The 12,635-nt window shown below is 44.2% G+C and overlaps 1 protein-coding gene across 22 annotated transcripts in view; it reads left to right on the top strand.

Annotated features, from left to right (window-relative positions):
* Positions 1-12,635, top strand: part of rims2a (regulating synaptic membrane exocytosis 2a) — a 1,020,455-nt gene that overhangs the window by 578,345 nt on the left and 429,475 nt on the right. For 15 of the 22 annotated variants that reach the window (XM_080193745.1, XM_080193738.1, XM_080193736.1 and 12 more), the window contains exons 3-4: positions 1,203-1,411; positions 2,331-2,450. In XM_080193745.1, coding sequence (XP_080049871.1) covers positions 1,203-1,411; positions 2,331-2,450 — 329 coding nt within the window. Of the gene's footprint in view, positions 1-1,032; positions 1,101-1,202; positions 1,412-2,330; positions 2,451-12,635 lie in introns of all 22 variants that reach the window. The other 7 variants (XM_080193752.1, XM_080193754.1, XM_080193753.1 and 4 more) reach the window with 1 other exon arrangement.

The raw sequence follows: 12,635 nt of genomic DNA, 5'->3' as shown, positions 1-12,635 counted from the left end.
TGGGTCAGTCCAATATTAATTCTAGGGCCAATTGACTAACAGCAGATAATCCTGTCAGGCTCACTGCCCAGCAAAGGATACCAAAAGTCTCTTCCAAGTGAGGTGTGGGTGCCTATTAGCATGCTACATTGCTCTGTGTGCTTTACATGCTTGTCAGAGGCAAGTCTAAAACTAACTGGGTATTACTTGACTAAATTCCAGTAGAGTTGTTTGAAATTGAACATAATGTGGTGCTGGTTTCTGTTAGCAAACACGTCTATGTTAACATTTAAAAAGGATACAGTCTCTTCAGGTGTTTTTGTATTAATATTCAAGTTGATATTCTGTTCACTAATCTTATTCTTCCTGTTCACTGTCCTTCTTTCATGGATTTTTTGCAAATATATAAAATGTACTTTTTTTTTCCTAATGTGTCTTCTTGGCTTTCGTAAAGATTTTTAATACAATGCAGTTTGAAATAAAAAGGTTTCAAAATTACATCTTTCATTGTTTCAATCTGTGAGTAACACTGTCTTTCAATTATTATTGCCAGCCTTTTGTAAAGATGCTAATAATTCTCAAAGTCTTTTTCTCAGTACTGCAACCATTAACTGCCCCCAAAAGACAAGAACTATATAATGTTTATATGCTTCTAATATTATTTTGTGATCTAAATATGAATATAAGTTGAAAGAAAGATTTGAAAACTCAGTGAAACATGAGCATTTGAAATATAAAAATCAATGATTCTGGTTGGAATGGTGACAACTTTGGGAGCAGGTTGCTATCCTGCCCACTTGATCACAGTTGGTTTGTCGGCCATGTAATGAAAAACTAGAGGGGATTTACTCTCAAATTCAATTAAAAGATTAGAATGCAGTACTGATGAGATTTGGCAACTGAACTAGTGATTCTGAAGTTGAATTTGTGCCAAGCAACCATTTTTTGATGCACATAAATATCTAACTCCTTGCTACTCAATAAAGTCTGTAATTTCCGTTTCTGTCCTTCCTGTACCTTCCTCCTCTGCACTTATGTGTTTGATTCTCACAGGGGACGTGGATTACTACTGGCTGGACCATGCGTCTTGGCATAGCAGTGAGGCATCCCCAATGTCTTTGGTGAGACATGTGGAGCCTTAACATTCAGTTTCTTTTCATTTCACTTTCCTTTGTTTTATTTATGCCTTTGCATGTTTCTTTTTTTTTATCCCATGCCTGTAGGGAACAGTCAAAGGGGAAAAAGAAAAACTAGTGAGCAGGCAGTATTGTCGGACTCTAACACCTTGTCTGAGAGGCAAAAGAAAATGGTGCGATTTGGCGGCCACTCATTGGAAGAGGACTTGGAATGGTCTGAGCCTCAGATTAAAGACTCTGGGGTAGATACGTGCAGTAGCACAACACTAAACGAGGAACATAGCCATAGCGAGAAGGTACTAAGTCTGTATAGCCTGCATTCTACCTGCTCATTTGGTCTTCGTTTGCTCTCTGTCATTCAATGTAAAAGGACAGGGCCTTACAAAAAAAAACAAATGCACATAAAGGTGCAGATAAAAGAAAAAAATCTGGAGTCGCTTGCTTTATTGTTTGCTGTCCAGCAGCAGCAAAACTAAATACTTTTTTTTCCAAAATGCACAGGAATGTTCAGTGGTACAGTTGCATGGTAGACTTTTTTTAGAAACATCATGTGTTGTTGTTCTTCAGTGATACCTATGTTGTTGGAACTTCCCAAACCAATTTTGCTAATTAACCTAGCTTAAAGTGTCCACCTTAAAATGATATTTTAAAATCAGACTAAGAGGAAAAGTTGGATCTGTTTTGCCGCAGAACTGTGTTTTTCTTTTTTCCCTTCCACTGTCATGTATGTGAACTTATTTTGGTGCAGTGGCATTTTGGTAGGTGTTGTAACAGAACTGTTTATGCTGTCTGCTTTAGTACTTGCTGTTGCTTAAACCTGGTGATTGTGGTAGCTGGTTTTGGTGATGATTTCTGACCTGGGAGTTGGGTGGTATTACTGAGAAGTCTTGCCCCTGTCTGCTTATTTCTTTGCATGGAGCATGAATTAAAACAATGAACGCCTGTAATTACACAAAATTTTAGAATGCCAAAATTGTGCGACAATGGAGATATCCCATTCTGGATTATTGCAGTGGCCCTAATGATAAAAAAAAAGTTCAGCTGTATAATTACCAAATTAAGCTGATTCTAATTGGATAGCGAAGCATAAATATTTGTGTAATTACAGTGTTTTTTTTTCTAAATGGGGAAAGTGAATCATAATTAAAGAAATGCTGTGACACACAGGAAAGTTTAGGTATTAAAGACCTATGTGTTATTGCTTTGACCTCATAGCATCCAGTGACATGGCAACCATCCAAAGATGGAGAGCGACTAATTGGTCGGATATTGTTAAATAAACGACTGAAAGATGGTAGTGTGCCTCGAGATTCTGGAGCGCTGCTGGGTCTGAAGGTGAGTAATAACATATTACGTGTGGCTGCTTATAATTCTTAATATATTCGTTTCTGTGACAATTGAATGATATTTTATTCAAAGATGTTTCACAGAGCCTGAAAGCTAGCACATTATTAAGAATTATCTAACCTTTAGCAGAAAAAATGTATTTTTCTTGCCATTTAACACATGCAAGAATATATTCTGTTGCATAGCTCATGCCACATTTCTTAAAGCAGAAAACTGTGGACACTGGAAACCTGAAATAAAAACAGAAAATACTGGAAACACTCAGCAGGTTGTGGCAGCATCAGCGGAGAGAAATGGGGTTAGCATTTCATCAGAGCTGGGAAAATTTGGAAATGTAACGCGTTATGAGCAAGGGATGGGTGAACAAGGACAAAAGGAAGGTGTGTGATCAGGTGAATACAGCAGAGTTTGAATGACAGAAGAGTTAGTCCACCAGGGCCAAAGGGAACAGAGATGGGGCAAGCAGAAAAACAAAACTTAAAAAAAGATATGACTGGAGCACATGTGCTGCTGTATGAAAGCATAAAAAGAGAAGAAAACCAATACAGAAAGAAAAGGAAACGCAAAGGGCACTCAGGTTATAGTCTGAATCAACATTGAATCCAGAAGGCTGTAAAATGTCTAAGTGAAAAATGAAGTGCTGTTTTTCAACCTTCACTGAACCAATGGAGTTGGCCAAGGACAGAAATGTCAGCATGAGACCACACTGGAGAATTAAAATGTTTGGTCACTGGAAACTTAGGGTTGTGTTTGTGGACTGAATGGAGGTGTTCCACAAAGCGATCATCCCAAGTCCATTTGGTCTCCCCAGTGTAGAGGAGAGTGTACTGTGAGCAGCAAATACTATTTACTGCATTGAAAGCAGTACACGTAAATTGTTGCTTCATTTTGAAGGAATGTTTGGGACCTTGGATAGTGAGGTGAGGAGAGGTAAAAGGACAGTTGTTACATCTTCTGCCTTTGCATGGAAAAGAGCCACTAGGATTGAGGGTGACTAAGGAGTATACCAGTGTACTACAATGTATACCAATGTATCACAGAGGAAACTGTCCCTTCAAAATGCTAAAAGGGGAGGGGAAGAGCTTCTTGGTGATGATATCATGCTGAAAATGGTGGAAAATAATCTGTTGAATATGGAAGCTCTTGGGGTGGAAGGTGAGGACAAGGGGAACTCTTGTGGTTCTGAAAGGGAGGAGAAGGACTAACAGCGCCGGAGCAGGAAATGTGGCAGGCCATGTTGAAGGCCTTGTCAACCATGATGACAGGGGGAATCCACAGTTGAGGGAAAAAAGAAGACATCTCGGAAGTGCTGTTGTGGATGTTTTTCTCATCAGAACAGATGTCACTGAAACAGAAGGGATTGAGAGAATGGAATGGCATCCTTACAGGATTTAGGGTGTTAAGACATGTAGTTGAAGAAGCTGTGGGAGTCAGTAATCTTGTAGTGAATATTAGTTGATAGCCTATCACCAGAAATGGACACAGTGTTGGAGAAGGACCATGTAAAACTGAAAGAAGAGTAGAAATTGTAAAAAATGTTGATGAAGTCTTCAAATGCTGTGCGAGAACAGGGCGTAGTGCCAGTACAGTCATCAACATAATGGAAAAATATTTGCAGGTGGGGCCCTCAGTAGGACTGGAACAAAAAATGTTCAATATATCCTACAAAAGTGCAGACATAGCTAGGACCCATCCTGTTGTACACATGTAATGGACTTTTTTTTTAGAAAGTTCATTGGAAAATAATACCTCAACATAAAACCACATCTGGAAGAACCTGAAATAGAATCATATCTAAAAATGTGCAAAAAATGCATACTTTCTACGAATAGAATCAAAATATTTGACTGCACAATTTTCCACTGGTTGTGTAAAATCTGCAACAGAATCTTGGTGCGAGGAAATTTAAACATGCACTAATTGCTTGACATTTGAGATAGGATTGAAAACTTCTCAAAATATCCTTGAAGATATGGCTTGCAATATTTTTAATTGTTCTCCTGGTTTCCCACCAGATAGCAGACTAGCAGAACCACAAAGATGTAGGGCAGGCTTTTCCAACTGTGCCTGCCCCAAAACTAGTAAATCCTGCCTGAGTCAATGGACCTTTCCATGGTCCACCCCTCTCCCACTACAATTCTTATGGTGGGCGGAAAGGGAAAATGCCCTGCATTGTTTCTCCCACCATTACATCCCCATCTATCTCGCCACCCCCCCCCCCCCCCCCCCACCCCCAATTTTTTATTGAACTACAAGCAATTGTCTGTCAGGCAGGCGAGCAGCTACGTGGATGATTTCAGTACCTTGCACTTTCAGCAGGGATCATCGCTTGGAGGATAGCTCAGGAAGTCAGGGCTAAGATATACTGCGGTGAGTGTTGCTTCCTGCTGGAGTGTCAGGTTGAAGTATTGCCTCTGACCTCCGGGTAAGCGTTCTGCAAGGCAGCCTTCACGACACACGACAGCGCAGAGTCACTGGGCAGAGATTGATAGCCAAGTTCCGCACACATGAGGACGGTCTCAACCGGGATCTTGGGTTCATGTCGCACTATCTGTAACCCCCATGACTTGCCTGGGTTTGCAAAATCTCACTCACTGTACTGTCTGGAGACAATACACATCTCTTTAACCTATAATGCTCTTTCCATTCACATTGTCGGCATCTTTAAGACTTGAATAGTAGGTTAGTTGTAAAGACTTGCATTCTAATCAGTAATCTGTAAACTGTCTGTGCTGTTATATGCTCTGTCTGAGGTCAGAACTCTCCATTCACCTGATGAAGGGCAAACCCTGAAAGCTTGTGAGTTTACTATCAAATAAGTTGGTTGGACCTAAACCTGGTGTTGTCTAACTGTGTTTACCCCAGTCCAACGCTGGCATCTCCACATCATAGTAAATGATACCATTGTGAATACTTTAGTGATCGAGGCAAAGTGACATCCTGCATTTGTGAACACTGCTAAATGATGCTCCTTTTGTTATCTCAGAGATTATGGATGCAGCCTGCTCACCCCTCTGGTTATATGGCATTCAACAATCTGGTGTCCAGCCTTTTTGTGCAAGGATCCACATCTGAGAATGTGTGCTTTGCGTATTATCAGGGGCAGCTTCTGTTACTAGGACATGTACCACAGACAAGGGCTCTGGCGGAGGTACCAGTGAAGTAGCGCAATATGAGGGTGTTGAAATGTTGCTGGAACCCTCTTCCTTCCCGCCCAATGCTACAGCTCAGGCTGGCTTTCAGGCAAAGTAAATAAAGCTTCCAGTCTCCATTGTGCCACTAGCACAAATGTTGTGTTGTGGGCAGGCAGTCCTCACATGCTCCATGGAGATTTGTGCTCATGCTCTGAGCAGCCTACTCTTGCTGATGACTGAGACTTGATCCTTCGCAGGATTTCACACTGTTTTTGAATACACCTTATGTGATACCATCTCACCATGAGATCAACTGTTCTGTTATTGATGGAGCTCACGCGATTGAGCTTCCAAGACATAGTCAAGCCTATCACCATGTTTGAGCCTTCCACTCAAAGTGTGTGAATTCTCGTTGTCCGTGCATCTGCTGCTCCGAGTATCGTACCCCGTTAAGTGACTCCTGAGACCTTGCCTCCAATGCTTAGTGGAGTATCCCAGTGACTGCTTTTCCTCCTCCAAGGGTGACCATGCACAGATGATTTTTCACCGCGTGCCACCAACTCCAAACACAAATCCATCTCAGGTGTGAATATCTTTGGTGGTGGACTGAGAGCTGGTCAGACGTAATGGATTTTCTCGGACAGCTTTTACTGATGATCAAGGAATGAACTGAACACTGCCCATGCCCCCCTCCCCCCGCCCCCCACCCACTCCCAGTTGTGATCTGTGTGGTACACACAAGGGGGGTGATTTTGAGCCTGAAAAGAACCTCTGCAGGAATTGTGATGTGTGCTCAAAGTCCAGAGAGCGTGATTTGTGCTGGCAAGTTTCTGAGTTCCGATCTTACTGGCCCCTCGCCAATGGAGTGGCATGAAACATGCTGCGGGACTGCAGAGAGCTCATTTTAGCGCATTAGCACATCATTAGTGAGCACTCTGTCCGGAGTTTACCCCCGCACCGGTTATTCAGTGGACACCAGTGTGATGTCACACCAGTGCCGTTTACAACTAGCCTACATAAACGTGCATCTGGCGCCTTCACCTCGGAGGGGGATTTTGGAGGTGAGCGCTCAGGCAACCAGGACCGTCCGCAGTGTGCACTGTTCAGGCAATACCAAAGAGGATTGGGGGACACAGATAAGTTCAACTCGGGTCCAGAGGTGGGGGGTCCCAGAATTGCTATTTCGGAGAGGGGGCTCAAGAGGAGTCATTTGCGGGCCTTAGCTTTGTTTTATGTCAGGGCACCCCTTGTTCTAAAGGGGTTGCGAAGGTCAGTCTGCAGGCAGCATTTCCTGTGTCCCCCTTCCAGGATTCCTGTCCATACCACAGCTGAGGGAGTGCACTTCCTTACTGGGGACTGGAAAGAGGATAGGAGAGACACAGCATTGCCATTCTCACACTCTTACTGTGTTTACCCGAGTCCAACGCTGGCATCTCCACATCATTCTCACACTCCACAGGGATGGGGCAGCGGGTGAGCGTGGTGGTTCCTCCAAGCTTGGTTGCATGAACACACAAGGTAGAAGCTCTGTGGGTGAACAGAGTGAAATTTATTGTTAAATGTTCAAAAGAAAGTGGTGACCTGTCTACATTAGTGCCTACATTTACCTGGGCTCACTAATAAGTGCCTAAGGTTTCTTAATCTTTCTGAACTTATCAATACGTCTAGGTGTCTCCCCAGTTTTCACAGCTGAGGTTGAGGCAGCCTGCTGATTTCCACACCCTTTTGCCTGACTTTGGTGGCTGTGCCCTGGGGGACCAGGACCTTGAGGGTCCAGACCAGCTATCGGGAAGCAGAGATGTTTGACTGCTTCCTTCTTCAGCGTCGCACACCAGAAATCGGGGGTGGGGGGGGTGGGGTGGGGGGGGGGGTGGGGGGGGTGCGTATGTGTGTGTCAGATGGGCTACAGATGCCCAGGGTCCCTGGCTGGATGTCCCTCCCTTTCCCTTGGGGCTCCTGTATATCCTTCTGTTCCTCCATGTGATGAAGGGGCAGCTGCAGTGAGATCTAGAAACCCTGCCGTCCTCTGGCATTGATACACGTGGATTCCCACCAGTGCCTGCACCATGCAGCCAAAGCCACCCACCATGGTGTGGACATCTCCTGCCATGGAGTGCATTTGCTGCACCAAGGTCTTCATTGTGGATGCTGACCTCACAGTGTTGGCCTCGGTGAGCCACTGTGACGGCACCATCTCCTTGGATAGAAGGCCACGGGACTCCTCCAATCGGAGGAGGGCTGCTGTCATCTACTTCCTGATACTTGTGAACTCACCTTTACAGCTCTAGGAGCTGTGGGATGGTTGTACACCATGGCTCCCCTCTTTTCCCACACCCCATTTGACTGCAATAGTCTCTTTGTTAAAACAGATAACAGATTCAGTTAGCATTTAACTGTTTACATGCTGTGATCATGAAATGTAATCAGAGGTCTTCTTGAGTTTTAACAAAGTATCTTGATGCAGTGCTTATGGATGAGGGGGGATGGTTTATATAAAGCAGGTTTTCATGACAGTGCCAAGGGGGAGATGATGCTGTTAGTGCTTGAAACAAATTGGGAAGTTGGTTTGAAGGAAAGGGAGTACGAAGAGTGCATTGCGTGATACAAATTCCATTAAGGCGGCTGATGTGGAAATGCACTTCCTCTCAAAATGTCTAAGTCATATTCTAGTTATGTCCTTGGGCAAAAGCTTACCAAAAAATGGAAGAATGTTGACTTTGGCGCAAAAAATGGGCTGTTTCCTACCAACGGTACGTTTCAAGCTGAACCTTATGCCTCATGAACGTTAGTTTTTATCGAGATTCACATGCTCTTCCCTCTGATTCTCCTGTCCCATAATGGTTTAACTGCTGCAAGCACTGGGAGCTCCATGTAAATGGCACCCAGAATGCCCAGCACTTGTTCCACAATGACTACAGGAGATGGCAGGCTCAAAGGCAGCACTGTGCTTTTTAGAGGGGACCCTCACATGCTGGATGGAGTGGAGCAGATGCACTCTAATCCCACTCCAGGAGATGGTCTTCCAGCAGGTTCATCACCTCCGCCTGGGATGCAGTGGCAGCCCTGGTCATTGCAAGTGCACTCCAGAAGAGGATGGGACAGCAGTGGCGGAAGAATATGAATGATTTCTTCACTCAGCCAGGGTTAAAGAGGTTGCACTGAGCAGAGAAGAGCACAGTACTCAGTGAAAACACCCACTGAGGCCAGATTGTTGTTGGTGGGGAGGGAGGCCAGATTGCTCACTGCGGTGCGGGGGGTGCAGTTAATATGTCCTAAAATGAAAAATACCTGTGGAAGTCACAAGGGAAACACGAGTGAAATCAGTGTGGAATTAGCCACTGGTGAAGCAAATGATCAAGTTCAAATTTCAAACTCAACACCTCAGCTTCAGAACTCACTGAGGACAAGGTGCAGGAGGAAATCCCAGACACCCTGCAGAGATTTAGAACAACGTTGTCACCCACTTTCATCCTAGAAAGATTTATCAAGTACCAGACACAAATCTATTAAACCTTTGGATTGTGGACACAGCAATAAAAGGTTTGAGGACTTTACAGGTAGGTCAACTGAGCAGTAATGGATGTTTGCATAGTACAAGCCTGAGAGCTGAGCATTCGCTCTACAGCAGCATGTGGAATTCCACCTCCTCAAATATTGATACATTAAACTTGAATTGCCATTAAATCCAAAACCTGCAAAAAACTGAATGACTGTTGGTATTAAAATACCATCACCACAAGTTAGTGAGAACCCAAATCCCCTAGATCCATACATAACAAGATTTAGAAGGAAAAAAGCCAAGAGGCACTAGGTGTCAGAAAAAATGCTTCCTTTAAACTAGACACCAAAACCAAAGAAGTTTAATTGAAATTGTACCTTGTCCAAAGAAGGTGATGACAGATTTGTACATAGATTGAGCAGAGGTGTGGAAGTGTAAAGTTGATAAGTGAGTGTCTAAGGCATGTTTTTTTTTGTAAACCACTTTTTCATGAAATGTTAACATGGCCACATTTCATTGTACTGAGGAGGCAGTATGAATACATACCTTCTGTAAAAAAAATGAATCTACTGGCTAGAAATCCCTAAAAGATTTCTTTTTAAAAAGGGTCTAAGTTTACAGCTAGAATTGACAAAACAAATTTATATCACTGAACCTTCTACATTCCAACGCTATAGAGATGGAGTCTACCTGATTACAAAAATTCATCAATGACAATGACCCTAACAACAGCGTGCTTGAAAGTGCCTCGAATACAACTTTTGATACCCATATTGTAGATCAATAGGTGTGATCTACCATCTCCCATATTGAATGTGGAGGGCACCCTTGCCATTTTCATTGCTGTTTCCTCAACCCTTAGCTGCACTGACCATGCTGGGTCATCTCTTTGGCATTGTGAACCCTCTTCTACAAGTACAAAATTTGGAGTGATTAAGCCCACCGTATCCTGCTTCCAGGGATCAATGTGGCGGTGGAATACAGCGGGCAATTACATGTCACTTCATAACTACTTGGACTTACATGACTGTCTTGGCCATACCTTTCCTATAACAGGGATGAGTTATATTTCAAGTGTGCCCAGGGTATGTTGGTCAATCAACTGTTAACCAGCACAGCAACAGGGACATTTGTCATACACTGGTTCATAGAACCACTTGTGGCACTGGATCCATGAATAATGTTGTTCCTTTACTGCATTCACCATGGATTACCTGCCAAGCTCGCTTCATTATGCTGGGAGCATTCGTCCTTCCTCTGGGATACAGAAATGGGTTATACTTTCTAGTTCAGAATATAAAGATATTGGCCACAGAATGGGGGATGCCTTCCACCCCACTCCTTCAGAAGCAGTGCTCTTCTGAGTGTTCTGACATCAATCCAAAGAAAGCACGTGGGGGTGGGGCGGGGCACATTGAGAGGGTGTTCTGGTGTGAATGCTGGATGTCCTGGCATTACTTATCATACCAGCCTGGCATGGTGTATTTCTGTGCACACATGCTGCTGCTGGCCTGCTTCCTCTGTGTCACAATTGTCTGCAATGACAATGTGCTACTTTGAGAGTAATGGACAAGTTATGTTAGGCATCATTACACTCTATAGTTTCTTATGGAATGCTCATGAAGGTCCCTCTCTTCCATTGTTGAAAGACATCTCTTCCCAAGAACCAGTAACACTTCAACAGTTTCCTCCGCCACAGCAGGAACTTCCTCTGGGGAGGCCCGTTATATTTGGCCTGAAATGTAATCTGTCCTCCTCTACATCAGGCCCCACCTCCACCTCCAACCCATGTCCCAGATCAGTGGACCTGACTCTATCCCTCCCTACCCCCTCAGAGTGCAAGTTGTGCACTTTGGGTCACTTTTTAATGGAGTTGAATCCAGCAGTCAAGCTTTCTGCCTAGGTCGCACTAGCTTCAGTAATGGTGCCATGAAACTATCAATGATTGTCATGAAAATCCATCTGATTCAATAATGTCCTTTAGGGAAGGATACTGCCAATCTTACTTGGTCTGACTCCTGACCCACTGCAATGTTATTGACTTTTAACCGTCCTCTGAAATGCCCTCGTCAGCCCCACAGAGCTACCAAACTAAAATGTCAAATAGAAACAGACAGACCATATGGCTTTTCTCCCTTCCTAACAGCACAGTAGGTGTACCTACATCAGACAGACAGCAGTACTTCAAGAAGGTGGCTCACCACCATCTTCTCAAAGGCAGCGAAAGCTGGCTTTGCCTGCGACGTCCACATGAAAGAACTTTGTAAAATTCTCTGATTTTCTAAAGTTAAGGGCTAATTCTGTGATTTCACCTTCATTGAAAGAAGCCAGTCCTATGAGTACTTTTCTGTTGGAACAATGGGTTGTAGAATTGCCTCAGTTGTAAGTTGAAGTTCTTGTGCAGATTCTAAGCCATAAAATCATAGAATTCCAACAGTGAAGAAGAGGCCATTTGGCCCATCATGTCTGCAGTGACTCTCTGACAGAAAATCTTACTGACCCTCTCTGCCACCCTATCCCAGTAACCCCACACATTTAATGTAGCTAATCCAACTGACCTCTACATCTTAAGACACTAAGGGGCAAAATTTTGCATGGCCAGTCTACCTAACCTGCACATCTTTGGGCTGTGGGAGGAAACCGGAGCACCTGGAGGAAGCCCACGCAGACACGAGGAGAACGTACAGACTCCACAGTCATCCAAGGCTGGAATCGAACCTAGGTCCCTGGAACTGTGAGGCAGCAGTGCTAACAATTGTGTCACTGTGCCATGGTGGAGCAGAATTCTCGCAAAATATTTGTAAGTGTCATTACAGTGAGAATAATATTTGGGAGTTCGTGCCAGCACTGGTGGGAACGTGGCCTAAACGTGCCAGGAAGTCTGGCTTCTGACTGCTTTGCTGCTGATTTTAAGGCCATCATTCTCAGAGGGCACTGTAAAACCCTCTTCCTTCCCCAAGGACATTGAGACTACCACCTCCTCTTCCCCACCTCCCTCCTTGCCCTACCCACCCTAATTGGTGGCATGTTCCCCCTCCTAGACTCATTGCCAGCATTGGTGCCCTCCCAATGGGTTACAATGCGGAACAATGGCATAGCAGTTAGCACTAGTGCCTCACAGCGCCAGGGTCCCGAGTTCAATTCCAGCCTCGGGTCACTGTCTGTGTGGAGTTTGTACATTCTCCCCATGTCTGCGCGTGTTTCCTCCGTGTGGTGTGGTTTCCTCCCACAATCCAAAGATGGTTTGATTGGCCATGTTAAATTGCCCCTTGGTGTCCCAAGATGCGTAGGTTAAAAGGTTTAGCAGAATCTGCACAAGAACTTCAACATGCAACTGAGGCAATTCTACAATTATAAATGTTAGAGCTTTACTGGGATAGGGTGGGGAAAGAACCTGGATAAGACACTCTTGTCAGAGAGAGTCGGCGAAGAATTGATGGGCCAAATAGCTTCCTTCTGCACTGTAGGGATTCCATGATGTTATGATCTTACAGCATTTCCTCTGGAGCCCCCTTTGGATCTCTTCTTGGTCACCTCTTA

The sequence above is a fragment of the Carcharhinus amblyrhynchos genome, chromosome 8, assembly GCF_965287045.1.
Source record: "Carcharhinus amblyrhynchos chromosome 8, sCarAmb.v2.hapA, whole genome shotgun sequence".
Lineage (NCBI taxonomy): Eukaryota > Metazoa > Chordata > Chondrichthyes > Carcharhiniformes > Carcharhinidae > Carcharhinus > Carcharhinus amblyrhynchos.
This window is presented reverse-complemented; position numbering and strand designations above follow the sequence as displayed.